This window comes from Canis aureus, chromosome 6, assembly GCF_053574225.1.
Source record: "Canis aureus isolate CA01 chromosome 6, VMU_Caureus_v.1.0, whole genome shotgun sequence".
In the NCBI taxonomy this organism is placed as follows: Eukaryota; Metazoa; Chordata; class Mammalia; order Carnivora; family Canidae; genus Canis; species Canis aureus.
Window position 1 is genome coordinate 39028906 of NC_135616.1, and position 22585 is coordinate 39051490.

Below are 22585 nucleotides of genomic sequence, written 5' to 3' on the forward strand. Positions count from 1 at the left end.
AAAGAAAAGTTATCAAGCTCCCTTTTGCCTCTGGCTTCTAATTGTCTGTGATTTGCTCCGCAGCCTTCTGTCGACTCTACGCATGCAATGAAGGACTAGACAAGGAACTATGGGACAATCACACTCAGCAATTTTGGCAAAAAATAAAAATATGGTGTTGAGAAGCAGGTTCTATCTTATTTCACTGTTGTTACTGTAAAAAGTTACTACTGCAATTGTTAGGATCATCTTTCTGCTTTCACGTGTATTCTGAGGTGTTACTAATTCCATGTAGCTTGGCTAAAACCAGCTAAAATATCCTAGTGTATCTACCGTCTGTGCATTTGTGTCAGAATGCCTTTGCACACCTTCTAAACTCTGACTTCCTAATACAGCAGCAGACCTTTGTATTGTAAGCTTGTAAACTTGGCTTTCAGATATTTTCCAAAACTGATGGTAAAACATATATAGTAGGTAAAAACTTGGCTGTTAAAAATGAAGAGTAGAAAAAGGCCAAATTTAATAGTTCAGAACCCATTTTATTTAGAGTGAGTAGTGGCTACTATTTCACTTTACCAGTATTACCATTTCTGACATCTTTGTTCACATTATCTTCTTTTGCTAATCTGTATAATCTCAATTTAGATAATATACTCTGGATAAACTAAAGGCTCAGGAACACCATAATTCCAGCTTGAAGACCCATATTTATATTAAGGGGTTCCAAGGAAATCACAGTTAATACGCAAACCACCACCCACCCCCTTCCTTGGTAGGTCTTCAGTCAATCATATTAACTCCTGACATTAGGTACTTCCTGGTACAAAGTGATACTCATTTATTACAAAAAGGAAACGGTTATTACACAGATCTTAGATAATGTCTTTATATTTTTCCACCTTTTAGTTGTGAGGGGAGAGGGGTGTATTAGACATATAACAAGTTTCCTTTTCTTCTGGAAGAGAATTCTTTTTTTTTTTTTTTTTTGAAGAGAATTCTTAATTCTAAGAAGTACAATTCTATTATGAAGCAGTTGGTTTAAAAAAAAAAATCTTTGACAAACCAACACCAAGAAGGGTCACGCTGAGCTTTGCCCACTGCATCCTGAGCCCCCAATACACCTCACTTCCCTTCCCCCTTTAATATTTAAATCCTTGCCGCTTGTCCTTAAACCTGATCTCTAATGCCACCTGCTGTTGCAGTTATGTGTGCTCAAGAAGCGGCACCACTCTGCCTGAATATTATTCCTGCTTGACTTTTACTCCGCATGAAAGACCAAGGTAGTTCACTATTAATAGGTCTGTAAAATAAAATTCAGGCACTGTATCTTTGGTAAGATTTAACATTATAGATATAAATGACAGGGTTCCTACTAACTACAATATCCCCCCCAAAAAAAAACTTATCAAAAGAGCAATTTTAACTTTAAAATGTTTCCTCCTTCGGGGCGCACCTGAGTGGCTCAGTGGTAGAGCGTGATCCCAGTCTTGGGATCAAGTCCCACATCGGGCTCCTTGCAGGGAGCCTACTTCTCCCCCTCTGCCTCTCATGAATAAATAAATCTTAAAAAAAAAAAAATTTCCTCTTCCTAAAAGGTACAGTGATATAAAGTACAACCACAACATTTTTGAACTTTAAAAACAAAGAAAAAAGTCCTTAAAAACAAATGTGCATGGTCACACAACTTTTAAAAATTTATGTTAGAAGCAACACTACATGGTTTGAAAATTAAAATACTGGGATCCCTGGGTGGCGCAGTGGTTTAGCGCCTGCCTTTGGCCCAGGGCGCGATCCTGGAGACCCGGGATCGAATCCCACGTCAGGCTCCCGGTGCATGGAGCCTGCTTCTCCCTCTGCCTGTGTCTCTGCCTCTCTCTCTCTCTCTCTCTGTGACTATCATAAATAAATAAAAATTAAAAAAAAAATTAAAATACTTTGTCAGAACAGAGAAAAAAAACTTCAACCCAAGATTTCTTAAGAAACTGCAGACAAAAACTGAAGTGGAGTTTCCCTAAGTTTTGAGTACAACAGAAAGCACAACATGTAAGTACCTCTACTAGGCCTTCATTCTGTTTTCTCAGGACTCACCTAAACTAAAGGGCTTTCAAATTCTTGTCCTATATCACAACTGACAATGTCTATAAGACATGCTATCTGTGCCTCTGCCCTTATATTTACTTTGCCCCCAAAGCCCCTCTTTCTAGCAAATTCTAACAAAGATGTCAATACCTAATTCTGAATACAAATGTCTCTAATAAAGCTTTCCTTGCATATTCTCCTCCCACCTTCTCCCAACAATTCTGTGAATTCATAAATACTCTGTATTTTTGTGGAAGTTGTTATCACATGATAATAACCTGTTTAATGCACAGCATAGGCACTCAAATATTTTATGGAGAAATAAATCAAAGAACACTGTCAGACTAGACAGAAATTATGTTCAAAATAAAGTGATATAAAATTTGATCTTCCTTTGTGAAAAGTATAAATATGAGTAATATAAGTAACGTGAGTAAAATATTAGTTCTTTAACCAGTTATCTAAAGTGTAATAGACACGGGCACCTGGGTAGCTCTGACGGGTAAGCCTCTGACTCTTGATTTCAGCTTAGGTCATGATCTCAGGATCTTGAGATTGAGCCCCACATCACACTCTGCATTGAGCATGCTTAGGATTCTCTCCCTCCTTCTACCTCTGTCCCACTCACCCATCCCCAGGTTGCACGCACTCTTTTCCTCTCTCTCTGGAAAAAAAGAAAGAAAGAAAAGCCAAAATCTAGGTAGTATCTGGCCCACTTTTGCCCCAATTTCATCTCAAAACAAGTGGGATTTGGGTGCAGCAAATTAAAAACTGCTAGGCAAATTAGCTATACTAAGCAAGAGCTGAGGTACTATTATTATTATCCGCATATTTTCTTATTAAAAAAAACATTAATCTATCAGTTCTGTAATTTAATAAAATCTCAGACCAACAGGACTTAATTAGAATACTTGGATTCACGTGGATTTTAATAACTTTCCATAAAAATCACTTCGCTGAGGTTCAAAATTGCCTCTTCAATGAACTGTTTCCTAAAGAATCTATTACATTGGCACAGGCATTTCTTTTCCAAAGAGAAAACTATCTTTTGGAGGAAAATTATAATTAGCTCTGTAAATTTTATTTATAATCCACTGTGCTCATTAAATACACTTAACTGGGCTAAAATGGCACCAAATAAACTATTCACCAGCAAAATGGTAGACAACACAGTACTAGAGGTCAATGCTCTGCAACCTAAATGGTAATCAGGGTAGAGCAGTATTGAAATAGACCCTCATCTCTTTAAGCTCAAACAAGTTTGTTTGAATCACCTGCTACAGGAAACATGTATTTTATTTTTCATTTGTCACAAAAGTACCTTTTTTGGGGCTTAGTATCCTAAGCAAACTAAGATCATGTATAAACTACACATACATGCTACACAATTTCATAACTGAAATTTTGTTTAAATGCTAGAAAGGAAGGAACATTACCTCTTCTCCTTTTAAGTTCGTGTATAATAAATGTAGGTAAATATGACTTCCAGCTCTACTCTCACTTTCTAGCATGCTGCTATAGAAGAACAAATAGTCCATCCTGACAACTTATGAAATGACAGACACTATATGAAGTGGCAAGATAACAAAACCAAAGTTTTACAGGAATTTTTTTTAAAGATATTATTTATTTATTTTAGAGAGAGAAAGAGCACGTGCAGGGAGTGGAAGGAGGGGCAGAGGGAGAAGGAGTAGCAGACTCCCTGCTGAGCTCCAGGAGAGGCTCAATCTCCAGAGGACTAAGGGAGCTGAATCAAGAATCAGATGCTTAACTGACTGAGCCACCCAGGTGTCCCCAGACATTTACATTTTTTAATGAGGGAGGAGGGGGACATATGTATTTGCCTGTATATACACATCTGTGGGAGATATTAAAGACACTGATGTTGGGAGTTATCCTAGAAGATTCTTTGCACCAAGTTTGGTTCCAAAACAAGTAGTTCTTAATGTGGTATTACTTTCCAAGTGTAAATGTAAACCTGAAAATGCATTCAATATACACATCAGTTTTCTTCATTTTGATTGAGAAATGGCTATTCTGCTTGATCAGTTATCGCAGTCAGTAAGGGGTTATCACAAGATCGTCTAAAAGGGGATTCTGAAATAGAATTACTCAGAGGGGGAGAAGGATAATGATGGTAACACTATTTCATTGTTTCCCCCTTTTATCTCTTAAATTCTGAATCATAGGAGTCTATTACCTAATCAAATTAATATTTTCTGGTCCAATATCCATACTATTATGCATGACATTTAATTTACTTATGGGGGGGAGGGGTAGAGGGAAAAGGTGACAGCATCATCTATGCACACACATCACAGAGCCAGATGTGGGTCTCAATCTTTCAACCTTGAGATCATGACCTGAGCTAAAATCAAGAGTTGGATGCTTAATTCACTGAGCCATCCAGATGCCTCTACACACGACATTTTTTATAACAGCTTCCCATGTCCAAAGTATCCCTTGCTATCTGAATTAGTTTCTGAATTCAGAGAGCATGTTCAGGGTGAGATGGATACCTGAAAATCTCTCACTTAAACAGAAGAGCTAAAATGATAAAGCCCTGAAGAAAACATAGAAGAAAATCTTCAAGAATTTGGATTTGACAGTGATTTCTTGGATGGGACACCAAAAACACAGGCAATAGAATAAAAAACAGACCAAGTAGTTCAGCAAAACCCAAAACCCTTGTGCATAAGAGGACACTGTTAAGAAAGTGAGAAGACAACCCACACAGAGGGAGTTAATATTCCCAAGTCTTACACAGAATGTATAAAGAACCCTGTAAACCAACAAAAAAAGCAGCATAATTCAAAAAGTGCTATACCAATTTACTCAACATCAGCAGTGAATGAAAGAGCCTGTTTCCCTAGATTCCTGCCAACACTGAATTACTATCATTATTAGGATGAAATTTTTTAGTTTTGCCAAAATGTATTATAGAAAGTCTCAAAATCATTGAAACATAAACGAAGTATGCCTTCACATCAAGTACACAGCATTGTAAGTCAATTATATCTTTAAATACATATTAAATTTAAAAAACATATTAAATAAACACATTACGAATACATTAAATACAGAATCAGGATCCTTAAAATCTATGATATAACTTTATTTAAAAGACTTTATTTACTTGACAAAGAGCACACAGACAAGCAGGGGGAGAGGCAGAGGGAGAGGGAAAAGACTCCCCACCGAGCAGAGAGCCTGATGCAGGGCTTGATCCAGGACTCTGGGATCACCACCCAAGCTGAAGGCCGATGCCACCTAAGTACCCTTATAATATAACTTTAAGTAAAAGACATTAAAAGAGCATCATCTCCTAATATTTTCACAAAAGAATGAACTTCAAACTTCAATTATTAATATGCCAGTTTCTAAACAATGAATTGAAATTTTTAATAAATTAGTGAAATATTTGAAGTATGTCACATAATTCAAGAAAAGGGAAAATTTCACTCATGGAATGGAACCTGGGTTTTGTTTTTACTTTTTTTTTTTAAAGATTTTATTTATTTATTCATGAGAGACAGAGAGAGAGAGAGAGAGAGAGACAGGCAGAGACACAGGCAGAGGGAGAAGCAGGCTCTATGTAGGGAGTCCGATGTGGGACTCAATCCCGGGACTTCAGGATCACGCCCTAGGCTGAAGGCAGGCGCTAAACCGCTGAGCCACTCAGGGATCCCTGGGTTTTGTTTTTAAAAACCACATAAACAGTTTTATTTTATTTTATTTTTTTTTCACATAAACAGTTTTAAAAAAATTACATAAACAGTTAATAATCATTCAATACTAATCATGACAGAAAATAATTTATTTTTTTTCAGAGGGTCTTGTTTTTGCTCTCTATTGCCAAAAGAAAAATTCTACAGAGACAAAATATATGATCTATATTTGTTTTTACTAGTAATGTAAGGCTTAATATTTGCTTTATTTTTTATTTTATTTTTTTAGGGAGAGGGAAAGGCAGAGAATCTTAAGCAGGCTCCATGCCCAGCACAGAGCTGAACATGGGGCTCAAGCTCACAACCCTGAGATCATGACCTGAAACGAAATCAAGAGTCAGACACTTAACTGACTGAACCACACAGGCATCCTATAATAATTGCTCTAAAAGCAGCACTAACAAAAACCCAACTACTTTTGAAGAATTGGGGGTACATGTTTCAGTTACATTTGGTAAAGCCTTGTTTTAAAATAAAGCCCCTCCCAAAAAATAATAAAATAAAATAAAAGCCCCAACATGCCTCATAATATTCCATCTTTCCCTTCTTGGCCAAGGATACTTAATCTTTTTACAGTCATGAACTCCTCTAAGAAGCTGGTGAGAGCTATGTAAAAAATGTACCCAAACAAACACAAAACTCTGTACAGACTGTCAGGTTGCCTTGTGAGGACAACCACACACACCCGCACCCTCCCAAGGACCACAGGTTGTGAAGCCGGACATCAGGCTATAAGGAAAAGAAAATATTCACAGGAACCTGTCACAAGCCAGATGCTTTATATAAATTTAATTCTGTATACAACCATTGAAGATAATAGGCATTTATAGTCCCACACTATAAAGAGAAGGCCAAGGCTGAGTAAGATAAACCCAATTGTCTGTGTGTAGTTATTAAGCTTGGGTTCTAAAGAAAAAAAAATTGGGTTCTGATTCCACAGCCCATGCTCTTTCCATTACTTCTGAAGCACTAATTCAGAGGTTACTAATATATCCAACATCCTATGCTAAAGTAGCTGTCTGAAAAATAAATACCAACTTAATCACTAGCAGTTCCGTAACCTTCTATCAGAAACCACAGATTATATTCTATTTAAAAACAAGATATATGGATATAAACCACCTATGTATTGAGAGTAAATATGTACTGTGAAATCATCGAAGTACAAAACCTCATCATTAGCATGGACTATTAAAAAAAACTATAGAAAGATTACTAAGACTTCTATAGCTGTAGAAGATAAGCTGTAACATTGTTTCAAAGGAAAAGGTCTAGATAAAAATCTTTGCCAATCAACCTTATGAAAATCCTTGAGGTCAGCAGGAACAGATATTCCCTTCTGAGAGATGAGGAAAATAGGGCTCAGACGAGGTTAATCAATTTAGCAAAGATTCATCCCGTTCATTTTTTCAAGAACTGGTACAATACCCATTTTTTTCTTGGCTTGTAATCTAACTCATTCGCAGTTCATTTTATCAACAAAACATCCCAAGCTACTTCATATGTCTATGATCTTTGAAGAATAGCAACTATTAGAAATTTGTGGATGCTACAACAATTTGGAGAAAAACAAAAGTGCCTGTATCATTAAGGTTTCTGGTAACATGTAAAAAGCACATGAATTTGATGTTAAGGAATTAACAGTAAAAATCAAGTTATTTCACGCAGTCAGGAATATTCCAAAATTTTAGCCAGAGTGTTAAGTCAATTCTTTCTACCTAGATTCATTGTTTTACTTATATATGCATATAATTTAAGTATGCATGTGGGCCTGTATGGTACCCATCACCTGAAATTAGATATTACATGAAATGGCTAAAACTTGTGGTCAACACATGACCTAAAATAAATTTAGTATCTTTACTACAGAGTAAATAGGGTTAAGAAAAATCAGTTATTATATTTGGATAGCCTATGAGAAAGAAGGGATGGGGACGATTTTTAATGTATCAACTTGCTTTATGAGGAGTGACAGGAATTAATCCTTGTATTAAACAATTCATTGTACAAAAGCTTTCAACATATGGCATGCCTGAGTGGCTCAGTTAAACATGTGACCCCTGATTTTGGCTTAGGTCATGATGTCAGGGCTATGAGATGGAGCCTTGCTTAAGATTCTCTCTTCCTCTCCCTCTGCCCCTCCCCTAACTCCTCACTCTCTCCCATCTTCTATTAAAAGACAAAACAAACAAGAAAACCCAAAAACAAAATGGAACAAAAAACCCACAAAAGCTTTCAACATATGTTAATAAACTGGATCCCTATAACCACCTCAAAAGACAGGTGGTATTATATAATCATTAAACATCTCTGAGCCTCAATTTCTTCCCTGTTAATCTGTCTAGTAAATAAGAAGGTGAGATTCAAATCTAGGTTTCCTGATTACAAACCCAGTATTCTTTCCCAACGCCATGTAGTAGTAACAACATAGGTATATCCCATTTCAAACGCCTGCCATAAAAACACAAATGCATACATGGTCACCCTGCCATGCATAGTCCTAGACAAGCCTCAGAGCCTGTTGTAGTCTCAAAAAAAAAAAAAAAAAAAAAGACTATTTGGAGATAATACAGAGATTAAACTCAAACTTCCATAATAAGTATCAAGTTTAAATAAAAAGTCCATATAGAGAAATCCTCGGATCCCCAATGAGCACAAGGTGATGGCAATTGTACTCACCCGTCTTGAAGGACAGTGCTCATCCTTCTCCTCTGTCATCTTCCCACCTTTAAGTGCTTTCCTTGGGTGCTTGATAGTTGTTTTTATGGCAGGTCGACATACATAGTTCTCCAAGTTTTTTGGAGGTTTTTTAGTTCTCTTAGCCTGAAGGCCAATTTTCAATTTTAAGTTTCCCTCTGAAAAGTTTGTTTCTTTCACTGAAAACTGTTGCTGTGCATCAGTCAAACCATCCTCCTTCCCTGCTTCGCTGTTTCTGTCCCAATTCCTCTTGCGAAGGTCCTCTTCCTCTTTCGTGTTGCTCTCTAGCTCTCCTTCTCTCTTGCTGACCACTGTGCCGGTACCAAGGGCAGAGGGACTCTTCCTTGAAAATCCTTCCGAGTCAGAACCCAATCCTAACATAGCAGTATTTCTAGGGTCCATCACAAGTGTCTGTTATTGCCAAAGAAGCTTATGAAAATTTTACAGAACTGTGTTCCATAAAAAACAGGGATCTCCAAAACTTGCATCCAGCATCTCTTTCTCTGCAGGATAAACCATAACAAATAGTCATCAGAATAGAAGCAACTACTGATTAATATGAGAAATAGGTATAAGGGGAGAGGGACAAGGAGGCCAAGAAGAACCCCAAATCACAGGTAAAACTAACCAAAATATAGTACGAAATGAATTTAATATAGTTATAAATAAACTTAAAATTTTTTAGAGTAAGCTTATTATTCTACAGATATCATTAAACAGGCTATAGTGGTACATGTTAGGAATTGGTTTAGTGCTCCATTTATAAGGCTTTTCAGGTTAGGACTCTTTTTTGAAAAAAAATATTTATTTATTAATTCACGAGAGAGAAACAGAAAGAGGCAGAGACATAGGCAGGAGAAGAAGCAGACTTCCTGCGGGTAGGCTGATGTGGGACTCGATCCCAGGACCCCGGATCACGCCCTGAGCCAAAGGCAGACGCTCAACCACTGAGCGACCCAGGTGCCCCCAGATGAGGACTCTTAGGCAAGAATTCTTTGCTGCTGGTGTACAATTCAACTCTGAATTCATACACTCACTCATTCATTCAAAAATATTTCTGGGCTCCTATCATGTGTCAGGCATTGTATAATAATCTGGTAATACAGTACTTGGCAAAACAGACCCAGTTCCTAAATTTACAAGCCTTATACTCTAGTGAGAAAGACAAATACTAAAAAGTTGTTATACAAATCATTTATAACAATTGTTATAAAAATTCTGAAAACCACAAATTTAATCTTACAAGTTTTCCTAATAGCAAATAGTCAGTGGACATTTTAATTCCCCAAATCCATACTCTTTTCCTAAATCATAAAATATTTTTAAACAAGCAAATTATTATTTTCAACAGATGTACACCTTACCTGAGAATCTAAATAATCTACACAGGGCAAACTTCTTCTCATAAAGATCCTCAGGAAACCAGATTACCATATAATCAAAAGGCTGACTAGTCAATACAAAACCAAAACAATTCACTATTCTTGAGGATTGACAGACTAGTCTTTATTCTAAATACTCGATCCCGGGACCAGGATCACGCCCTGAGCCAAAGACAGACGCTCAACTGATGAGCCACCCAGGCGTCCTGAAGATCCTATTCCTTAGAACATTCCATTTATGAAACTATGTATATTTCGTAAACTATGAACCTTAAGACATTTCTGTACAACAAGATTATAAAATTCTCAAAGACAAAGACCATGTAACTATTTCACAATTTCTACAAGGAATGTAAGTAAAATGCATTAAGCTGATGACTGGCAATACAGCAAGGGTTTGAGAGAAGATACCAACAATTAGTTATTATTACAAATAATAGCAGTTAGCAGTATATTAAGTACTTGACAAATACTGGCCAATGACTCAACTCTTCAGTTTGTTCCTACTCTTTTCAGTCACAAGGATAATCTTCCAATCAGCTGACAATTCTTGCTGTCTACTGCTTTACAGATTAACACTTCACAATAGTTTTCAAGGCTTTTCATAATCCAGCTCTTAAGTATTCAACCTTGTTGGTCCTTACTTCCTAACACACATCCCCTATGATGTTGTCAATTCAGTTTCCCTTACCGTCCCTAACAAATCAAATTCATTTCTGCTTCTGTGCCATGTGCTTTCCTTCCCTCCAAAAGTACAAAGTCCTGTTTTATCCACGATGGGTTCAAATCCTGAAATTTAAAACTCAGAGAACCACAAGATTTTTCCTAACTCACTAGTGACAAAATCTGACCAGATCTGATCTGGATCCATTTGGTCTTAATTACCACAATTTTTGTGAATAGTCATACATTTTAATGTAAAAGTATTAATGTGCTTGATGAAGGAGTGCTACTCTAAGCATCACTACATTGTCTTTCTAAAAGTAAAAAAAAAAAAATGTAGTAGGTGGGGGGATGGGGTGACTGGGTGACAGGCACTGAGGAGGGCACCTGAGGAGCACTGGGTGTCATACTATATGTTGGCAAATAGAACTTCAATAAAATAAAAATAAAAAACACACACACAAAAAAAATAGAACCAAAAAACCCGAACTTTTGTATGATGGTTTGTGGACATCTAGTCTCACACTTATTTTTAATTAAGCTTGCACTGACCAGATCCTTCCCTAAATACCTACTATCCAATAGGATCACAATTTGAGTAATCAGTTTTTTTTTTCTTGCTCCACATATGTCAACCACATCTCCAAATAAGATTATAGTTACAGTGTAAGTTTCATGAGGGTAGGGACCTCTTCTGGCTTGTTCCCCACTATTTCCCCAGCATCCAGAACAATGAGCAGCACATATATTAGTACCCAATAAATAGCTGAATGAATTTTAAGGCCCCCATAGCCTCTAACATAATGTCTGGCATGTAGAAAATGTTTCTCCTTTCTTTTCTTTTCAAATATTTTATTTATTCATGAGAGACACACAGAGAGAGGCAGAGACACAGGCAGAGGGAGAAGCAGGCTCCATGCACGGAGCCCAATGTGGGACTCAATCCCGGGACTCCGGGATCACACCCTGAGTGAAAGGCAGACGCTCAACCACCAAACCACCCAGGCGTCCCTCTCTTTTCGTATATGATTTCATCTTGTGTTAGAATGAGAGTCCCATATACAAGTTTTTTCTTTTTTTTGTATATGTTTATTATATGTATTTTATAGAGGTGGTTTTCAACAAATTCACAATATCTTAATTGTACCAGTCACAGCTTCAAAATTATGTCTTCTACCTCTTCTCTGTACCATCAAAGCTGGTCTAAGGAAAACAATCAGGTTCACTGATCTCATTTTACATTCCTTTTTTTTTTTTTTTTTAAAGATTTTATTTATTCATGAGACAGAGAGAGAGAGAGAGAGAGAGGCAGAGACACAGGCAGAGGGAGAAGCAGGCTTCATTCAAGGAGCCTGATGTGGGACTTGATCCCAGATTCATGAATCATGCCCTGAGGCAGACGCTCAACCACTGAGCCACCCAGGCATCCCTCATTTTACATTCCTAAATGCTAACCTCAACTGGGCCTTTAGTGTTAAAACGTGTTTCCCTAACCCACCACTCTCCTATACAACTACCTCAAGTTGTCTCCACCCTCACTGACTTTGCTTCCAATCTGATGATGGCAGTAGAAACAATCAGAAGACAACTGCCACAGGCTTCCACTATACTGCATACCTACCCACCTCCTGGTGTCTGCTCCTATAGATTCTGCCTTCCCTACTATCATAATATACTGGGGTGCCTGGGTGGCTCAGTCAGTTTAGCATCCAACTCTTGGTCTCAGCTCAGGTTTTAATATCAGGGTCATGAGTTCAAGCCCCAAGTTGGGCTCCACACTAGGTGTAGAGACAATTAAAGAAATATCTATATTTATACATCTCCAACCCCACCACTTGAGCACTGAATCCTATCCACCTTGCATTCTCAAGAGCTTTATTTGGGCAACCTATCCTTTCTCCCTTGCAACATCCATTTCTCATTTTTCCTCTGGATGATGCCTATCAGCATGAAAACACAGTACAATATTTCTCATCTAAGAAAACTCTTGACCCCGTATCTTCTACCAGCTTCCCATTTCTCTGTCCCTGTCCCGTACAACAAAACTTCTTCAAAGAGTAGTAGTCCATTCTCACCATCTCTATATCCTTGTCTTTTTCCTCTGGAATGCACTGATCACACTTCTACCACCATCTCTCCACAGAAAGTGCTGGTCAAGGTCACCAATGTACTCAACACTGCTAAGTACACCAGTGAGTTCTTAGTTGTCCACACAACCTAGCTACAGAATGTGACACAGCAGAACAGCCCCTTCATCTCTGCACAAGAGCCCTCTCTGGATTCTTCTGCCTTACTGGCTAATCAACCTCAGTCTCCTTTGCTAGTTTTTTCTTTTCTCCCCAAACTTTAAACACTGGAGCACCCCAGGGTATGCTCTTCTGTTGCCTATCTACTACATCTACTTGCTACATAAACCAAATCTAATCTTCTGGCCTTAAATTCCATCTAACATTATTGATTCAAAAATTTCTATCATAGGCACACACACCTTTCTCAAACTTTAGACTCCTATAACTCTAAATGCCTACTTGACACAATGCCTAGATGTCTACTAGTTAGGCGCCGCAAGCTTAGCATGTCTAAAACCAACTCATCTTCTCCCTCATCCCCCCATGTGCTCATCCCACAGGCTGCCTCATCTCAATAAATAAATGCAACTCCAGCTAGAAGTATTTAGACTAAAAATTCCTAATCACCCTTAATTCTTTTCTCTTGCCTCACGTGTCCATTTAGTCGGCAAAGTCTTCCTTAGCTTTGAAATACATGGACAACCTATTTCCTGCTAATTTGACCACTACCACTCAGATCCAAGTAATAACATCTCACCTGGTCTACTGCAAAAGTCTTCACTGGCTCCTTGCTTCAGCCCTTTGTAGCTCTCTACAGTCTTCTCAACACAGCAGCCAGGTGATCCTTCTAAAGCTCGTATCAGATCATCTCACTCCTCTGCTTAACACCCTTTCAATGGCTTCCCATCTCACTCAAAGCAGAAGTCAAAGTCCTTACAATGGTCTAAAGGCCCTATTTTACTCTGGCATACAATCCTCTCTACCTCCTTTCCATCTATTACCAAAATCTCCACTTAGTTCCAAGAAGGGGGGGCACGGGTCTCCTTCTGTTTCTCAAGTAAAGAAAAATACTCCTACCGCAGGCCCTTTGCAATTATTATTCTGCTTGATGAGAATTCTCTTTCCGTAGACAACTGCATGGTTTGCTCTTTCATGTCCTTCACGTTTGCCTAAACGTAACCTTACAGAACAGGCAGTCCCTGACAGTCCTTTGTAAAACAGAAAAACACTCATCTCACCATCTTCTCCTAACACTCTGTCCTGTTTTATTTTTCTACATGACTCTTCTCACCATCTGATGTACAATGTATTTATTTATTGTTGATATCTTTCCATTGGGATGTAAAATCCACCAGGAAATAGATTTTTGTCAGTTTAGTTCAATGTAATGTCCTAGCACCTAGAACTGTACCTGGCATATAAGAGGTGTTCAATAATTATTTGAATTAATGGCATGTTTTTTGTGATATACATATATATATTTTAAGATTTTACTTATTTGACAGAGAAAGACAGCACAAGTAGGGGGAGTGGCAGGCAGAGGGAGAGGGAGAGGGAGAAGCAGACTCCCCACTGAACAGGGAGCCTGATGCAATGTGGGACTCGATTCCAGGACCCTGGGATCATGACCTGAGCCCAAGGCAGATGCTTAACTACTAAGCTATTCAGGCGCCCCTACATTACTAGCTTTAATATGTTCCTTTTCTAGTTCTTTTCTCCCGTTTTTTCTTAAATCTTCTTTCTTGTTTCTTACTTAAGTAGGCTCCATGTCCAGAGTGGAATCCAACATAAGTCTTGAACTCACGACCCTGAGGTCAAGAGTCAAACACTTGGGGCACCAGGGTGGCTCAGCTGATCAAACATCTGACTCTTGATTTCAGCTCAGGTCATGAGATCAAGCCTTACGTCTGGCTCCAAGCTCAGGCTGCTGACAATTCACTCCCTTTCCTTCTGTCCCTCTCCTTGTTCTCTGACTCTCTGACATTGTCTCTCTAAAATACATAAATCTTAAAAAAAAAAAAAAAGAGAGAGAGAGAGAGAGAGAGAGAGAGAGAGAGAGTTGGACACTTAACTGAGCCCCCCAGGCACATGTTTTAATTTTTAATACCCATCTTAGGCTCATGGGTGGTTCAGCTGGTGAAGCATCTGCATTCAGGTCATGATTCTGATCCCTGCTCAGCAGGGAGCCTGCTTCTCCCTCTATCTCTGCCACTCCCTTGCTATGCTCACTCTTGCAATCTCTCTGTCAAACAAAAAAATATATATATTAAAAAAAATTAATACCCATCCTGTGTTTCATGTTACTAGGTGAATTGACAGACCTGTCATATATTTTTTTGGTTAGTCATGAAAACAAATCTGTCCTAAAATAAAAACAAATAATTTACACAAAAATAACTGCTTTTATAATATTCACTCAGAAACACACACATTTTAAACTTTCCCTGCAATTTATTCATAATAAAGGAATTCCAGAACTCTTAATATACACGTATAAAAGTGAAGCAGAATTTCAGTATTTCCTCCAAAGAACTCAAAAGCATTTACACCAGCACTTAGTCACTTTTAACACATTCCAGAGAAGGGTTTGGAGAGCATGATTCTCTTCACTTTAAAATGGAAAAATTGAATCTGAGTGACACAGATTATATAAATAGAATACCAATAAACCAAAAAAGAATTAATTTGACAACACTGATCACTACCCCAGAAATGTTTGTAAGAATAGAGAAACATTATGCTTCCCTAACTTGATCAAAGAGGAATAATATGCCGAAGGGCATATTTTGTGAACCCATCTAGGCAGTGAGACTGGAAAAGCATGATGGGCAAACACTACATACCAAATTTAAGTGTTTCTAGTAAAGATAAATCCAAATTCTGAAGATACTTCACAACATAGAATGCTTTTTATCTGCTAAATGTAAACTGCTTGAAAACCAATCCCTACACCAGCTGCCGGAATGCTGATTCTGAACTTTGAAAGCAGTGTTCTTTGTGAATGATACTCTTTAAGTTTTTGGAAAGGTATCTATATAATCTAGGTATGCTGTCCAGGAATAAGAATGCCACGTTGTTACAAAATGTATTCTGGTGACTACTACAATATATTCAAGTCAAAATACAGTTACTAGGAGAAACAGAACTAAGGACTGCTAGAATCTCTTTGCTTTAAGAGACAAATTCAATATTCATCTCACAGGCAACTTTGGGATTTATAGGATATATTTAAATCACTAAAACAATCCAGAACAATCTAGTCCAAATTCAAGGGAAACTAACACTAAATCTATAGCATGAAGTCCTTTTGCTGCGATCATTTTAGCTGTGAGCAAACTTTTTAGAAAATTACTAATTGGGATGCCTGGGTGCCTCAGCGGTTGAGCATCTGCTTTCAGCTCAGGGCATGATCCTGAGGTCCTGAGATCGAGTACCACGTTGGGCTCCCTGCAGCGAGCCTGCTTCTCTCTCTGCCTCTCTCTCTGCCTGTGTCTCTCATGAATAAAAAATAAAAATGGGCAGCCCCAGTGGCGCAGCAGTTTAGCGCCGCCTGCAGCCCGGGGTGTGATCCTGGAGACCTGGGATGGAGTCCCATGTCGGGCTCCTTGCATGGAGCCTGCTTCTCTCTCTGCCTGTGTCTCTCTCTCACTCTATGAATAAATGAACAAATAATCTTGAAAAAAATAAAAAATAAAAATAAAATCAACTACATATTTTTTAAATACTACAAAATTGAGTCCTTATAGTGGATGCAGCATATGTAAAAAAAAAAAAAAAAAAGAAAACCAAAAAAATATATATCTAAAAATTTACTGAGCTCTTAGTATGTGCAAAGTTCTATGCTAATGCATTATATAGATTATCTCAATTACTATAATTATTCCATTTTCAGAGATGTAAAAAAAACAGTTAATAATCAATAAAAGGTTGAGCCCAGGTCTGTCTGGCTCCTTTCAAATACTATGTTATACTGCCTCCCAAAGAGCATTTTTATTATTCCTGGTCTTATCACTCCTCTCTCTTATATGTAGCATACTTGCTGTTTGAAATTCTTACTTGCCTTCTATAATCACACATTCTATTGGCTCTCCAACTACCTGTGCAACCATTATATCATTTCCTTTATGTGTTCATCATTCTTAATCTATCCCTTCATTCAATGAATATTTTGAGAGCCTCAAAATATATTTTGAGAATATATTTAAAATACAAAGGATGTATTTTGTGACAACCACTATAGAAATAGCTATAAGTAATACAGTATGGTTCTAGGTCTTGGGAACTTTAAATTTTAGAGGGGGAGGCCAATAAATGACTACTTAACTATGCAATTGTAACATTATAGATGTGAAGGTATTATCTATATGAGGTAGTATATCAAGGAAACTTGGAGGGATAGGGAACATATCTTAGAAAAACAGTTAACTTTAAGCTGAAGCCTAGTTTGAGTAGGAAACAGCAGGGCAAAATGTAGAGGTAAGTGTGTTCTAAAAATAGGGAATAGTATGTATAAAAAGTCCCTGAGATTGTAAAGATTAACAGCAGATAAACCAAAGGGGGGACAGCACAAAACAAAAGTGGAAAGATAAATGAAAATAGCTTTCAAAGAGCCTTGTTGGGCTTCCTCAAGCACTGGAATCCAAAAAGCAGCTCTGAGAAGCAGAATAATAAGATACAGTTTATACTTGAAGAAAACCTCTCTGGCTGCTGTGGAAGAATGATTAGAAAGACAGCAAAAGTTGGGGTGCCTGTGTGACTCAGCTGGGGTCATGATCTCAGGGTCATGAGATCCAGTCTGGAGTTGGACTGACTCAGCTTGGAGTCAGCTTGAGATTCTCTCCCTATCCTGCTGTCCCTCTCTCAACTCGTACTATTTCTAAAATAAATAAAATCTTGAAAAAGGAAGAAAGACAGAAGTTGATTCTGGAATATCAATTATAAAATTCACAGATTAGGGAAATAGCACTGGAAACAAGAAAAACGGATGCATTGAGAGTTCAAAGGCATAACTGATTCGATTTGTCAGCAAGATGTAGGAAAGGAGGGAGAGAACTGAAGACTTAAGCAACTGGTGAATAGGTATGGTGGTACCACTTAAACATTCCATCAACAACTATTTACCAATTGCCTATTATGTAACAGGAACTGGGGATATAGCAGTGCAAAAACATAAAAATTCCTGACCTCATGGGGCTGACATTATAAAAGCTGTCTACTGGGATGAGACAGAAAAGGGGAGATTAAGAGTTCAGTAAGTATATTAAATTTTAGATATCTGTGAAACATTTAAGTGGAAAGGTCAAGCCAACAGCTAGGAACACATGTACACAACATATAGAGAGGAAGGCTGTATGATAGCACTGTATAAAATATATAATGGAGTTTTATATTTTTTTCCAATTTAATAAGAAAGATAATTTATCTTAACTCTAATATGTAAGAATAACTCTTCTTTTTTTAGGTAAGTACACTTATCTAAAATTACCACATTGCAGATTGAACAATGCTGGTAGATTTTAGGCTTAAAATAAGTCTAGTCTGTCTCATCTGTGATAAATTTTTGTTTTCTCTGTGGTCTTTATCAAACAAAGAGACTGTAATCATTGTTCTAATTCTCAACAGTAAAAAAAAAAAAAAACAGGTATCAATTAACTGTATAAGACTTAAAAAAAAATACAGCACATCATGCATCTTAATTTGTCCTAGTTTTCATACTTTTTAATCATACATCTTACAGATGACCATCCTATTTCTTAGGATATATCATATTAGCCAAGGAAGCATAGTACCACCAGTTGATTAAGTCAGAAACCTGGCAGTCATCCTTGATTCCTCTCACTCCCTTAATCCCAACATGAACCATATATATATATATATATAAAATACAGCAGCTTTCTAACTTCTCTGCATATCTACCTTGTTCTTCTATCCCTTCTCTAAGATGTAGCTAGAAATAGGATTAAAAAATAATCTGATTATGTCATTTCCCTGCTGGACCAAGAGAGAGCTCCCTGATGAGTGCTCATGTGGCATTCTGTAAGTCTCTTAACACTCACATCCTTGAATGTTATATGCTTAGTTAGAGACTGTGAACTCAGGGACAAGGCACATGGTTTCACACTAAACAAAAGGGCCAATTCAAAAGGGCACCATTCACATTGTAAATATCTTGCATTTGATTTTTATAAAAATTTTCTGTGGAGAAATGAGTAGGAATGTAAATGGTACAGACACTTTGGAAACAGTTTGGCAGTTCCTCAAAAGGTTAAATAGAGTTACCAGATGGCTCAGCAAGTTACTGCTTAGGTATATACCCAAGAAAAATGAAAACACAGGTACACAGAAAAGTTGTATACAAATGTTCACAGCAACATGATCCATACAATGGAATGTCATTCATCAACAACAACAAAAAAATGAAGTCTGGGGCACTTAGGTAGCTCAGTCTGTGTCCGACTCTTGATTTTAGCTCAGGTCATGATCTCAGGGTCCTGGGATAGAGGCTTTGTTGGGATCCGCCCTCAGTAGGGATTCTGCTTGAGATTCTTTCCTGCTGCCCTTCCCCACACTCACATGTGCTCTAATAAATAAATCTTAAAAAAAAAAAAAAATAAGAAAGGAATGAAATACTGGTACATATTTAAAAAAAAGGAATGAAACACTGGTACATATTATAATAAGGTTTAAGATGAATCTTAAACATTATGCTAAATGAAAGACACACTAGTTCTAGAATACAACAAATTATATTATTCCATTTATGCAAAATGTCCAAAAAAGGCAAATCCAAAGAGAAAGCAAGTAGATTAGTGGCTACCTAGGGATACGGGAAAAGGGGAATGTCTGGGATGGGGAGACTGCTAGCTAACGGACACCAAGATCAAATGTTCTAAAATTAGGTAGTGGTGGTGGCTGAATAACTATGTGAATATATCAAGAACCACTGAATTGTACACTTTAAATTAATGAATTTTATAGGACACTAAATGCATCTCAATGCCATTTAAAATTTTCTGGCAGACCAAAATAAGGTATCTTGTGGAAGGTGTTCCTTTCCTTGTGTAAAAACAAAATATGGGTTAGTGGTAATCCTGCAAAAACGTTCAATTATAGCTTTCAACGTGGCAACAAGCTGATTTATATGACATATGTTGCTATGTGTTGACCTAATTGGCTATTCATTTGGAGAAAACAAAGTCAGATCCATTCTTCATGTTATACACAAATATAATTTCCTCATGGATTAAAGAGCTGTATGCAAAAATGAAAGTACTTGAGGGATATTTGTGAATATTTCTATAGCCTATTGTAGAGAAACCTTTCTATAATTTTTTTTTAAGATTTTATTTGTTTATTTATGAGAGATAGAGAGGCAGAGACACAGGCAGAGGGAGGAAAACAGGTTCCATGCCGGGAGCCTGATGTGGAAACTCAATCCTGGGACTGCGGGATCATGCCCTGAGCCAAAGGCAGACGCTCAACCACTGAGCCACCCAGGTGTCCCTGTAGAGAAACCTTGAGCAAATCAAGAAACTAGAAGCCAAAACGGAAAATACTGACAGATTTGATTACATAAAAACACAGATCAGTATGGTTAAGAGTTATTCTATAAGATGATATGAGAGATGTGCACAGGCAATCATAGAAGAGATGGTAATAATCAAGAAGAAACAGAAAGAGACATCACATCAATAATAGCCAGGGAGGTATGAGTTAAAATAAGACCATTTTCACTCATCAGTTTGGTTGAAATTTAATACACTGATAAAAACTAATAGTAGCGGGACACTAGTTGAGCGGTTTGAGCGTCTGCCTTTGGCTCAGGGCATGACCCCAGACTACTGGGATCAAGTCCCACATCGGGCTCCCTGCATGGAGCCTGCTTCTCCCTCTGCCTGTGTCTCTGCCTCTTTCTATCTCTCATGAATAAATAAAATCTTAAAAAAAAAAAAAAAAGAATACTAGCAAAGTATATAGGAAAATAAACACTAGTGGCCACCATCATTTATTGTGGAAAGCAAGATCTACAGCATTTATGACAATTTTAAGTTTTACATACTCTCTGACTTCAACAGCAATTCTACTTTTGAGACTCTATCATAGAAAAACAAAAGCATTAATAAATTATATATTGCAGCACTGCTTAATGTGGCCATACCAAAAAAGTTAAATATATATACATTCTCTCTCTCTCACACACACACACACACACACAGAACTGTGTCTGCCTTTTTTCAGTAAAAGAACAAGCATGATGTTACATGTATAAAAATAGGAAAATATACGTATTTGTATGCATAACAGAAATAAATACAAATGATTATACATCAGCTGACAGCACTGGTTACTTTAGGGGTAAAGGTCTGGAAGTAAAAAGGAAATAAAATTCTAAGTATTTTTTCTTGACTTATTACAGAATTTATATTCGTTTTATAACTAAACAAAAATCCAGTAAGAACATATTTTTTAAAAGATCTGAAATACAAAAAAAAAAAAAAAAGATCTGAAATACACATAGCTACCATATGTCCATACCTCTCAAAGTCTTATTATATTCATATCTACATGAAATTAAGCAAAGTAAACCAATTAACTCTGGACATATTTTCTAACTCCATTATTCTTCTACTGTCCAGCTATTTTCTTAAAACACTCCTCTCCTGTTCATTTCCATTCAATCAAGTACCACTTACTACACACATCTTTTTTTATGATGTTACTGTAGTTAAGAACACGTAACACGAGATTTACCCTCTTAAAATTTTTAAGTATGCAATATGGTACTGTTAACTATAGGCACAATGCTGTACAGCACATCTCCAGAACTTATTCATCTTGCTTGACTGAAACTTCATACCTATTGGTATGGAATTCTCCATTTCCCCCACTCCTAATTACATACCTCCTCAAATAGAACACCATTCCTCTTTTAAGGGGAGAGGGGGAGATAAACTGGACTTTATAAAAAATATGAACTTCTGTTTATCAAAACAAACCATGAGAGTGAAAAGGCAAGCCACACATTGGATCATGTTATGTGCAATGCATATACTGGAGAAAAGGATTGCATTCAGAATATTTATTAAGAGTAGGTACTTCACAAAGATACCCAGATATCCAACAGGCACTAAAAGATGCTCAACCTCACCAATAATCAGGGAAATGCAAATCAATACCACAGTGAAATACTATTACCCAATAAAATGGCTAAAATTAAAAAGAATGACAACAAATGTTGGTGAAGGTGTGGAACAAAAGAAATACCTACACATTCCCGGTACAGTTACAAAGTCATACAATCAGTTTGGAAAACTGTTTGACAATATTAACTAAAGATAAAAATAGGCTTACCCTGTGGCCCAGCAATTCCACTCCTAGGTATATGCCAAAGAGAAATGAGTGCATATTGTTCACCAAAAGAGGGGAGGTGGCCGGGTAAGGCTTCTCAGCATCAAGTTGAACTTTGTCTCAGAAGATGGGTAGGTGTTCTCTAAGCAGCCAGGCACTGAGAGGAACATGAAAGTCATGGAGATATAAACAAACTGTGTTTGGGAATGGCAACGGTTCCAAACAGCTGAAGCACAAGGGTAAGAGACCCAAGAAGACACAAAGCTGAAGTGGTTGGCAGGATCTTGAAGAAAGAGCTAGGCAGTCTATTCTGCCAGGAGACATGGTCAGGTCTGGGTTGAGAAACATTCAGAAAGGTGGGTGGGATGTAGCCAGGAAGCCAATCAGGAGTGGGGCACAGAGCGGGAATTCTCACTTTGCTGCCATTTTACCCATTTGAAGAATTGCTTTTCTTATACTCAGCCTGCCATTCTAACACTGGTATGCTGCTTTAACTGATGATCCTCCAGAATTTACTTTATTACCAAAATGATGAAAGGGAAAAGTAGGTGGATGACAATCCAGCAAAGATTTACTAATACTATTCTCCACAACCACCACTGTCCTTATATGAGTTAACTTCTGTTTTTAAGAGCAATCT

At 37.4% G+C, this 22585-nt stretch overlaps 1 protein-coding gene across 5 annotated transcripts in view; it reads right to left on the minus strand.

Annotated features, from left to right (window-relative positions):
• Window positions 1-22585, minus strand: part of ASH1L (ASH1 like histone lysine methyltransferase) — a 181797-nt gene that overhangs the window by 146778 nt on the left and 12434 nt on the right. For 3 of the 5 annotated variants that reach the window (XM_077901008.1, XM_077901003.1, XM_077901004.1), the window contains exons 2-3: window positions 21949-22102; window positions 8466-8986 (exon numbers count right to left, since the gene is read on the minus strand). In XM_077901008.1, the coding sequence (XP_077757134.1) occupies window positions 8466-8885 (420 nt within the window). In that variant the 5' untranslated portion in view covers window positions 8886-8986; window positions 21949-22102. The remainder of the gene's footprint in view (window positions 1-8465; window positions 8987-21948; window positions 22103-22585) is intronic. The other 2 variants (XM_077901005.1, XM_077901007.1) reach the window with 1 other exon arrangement.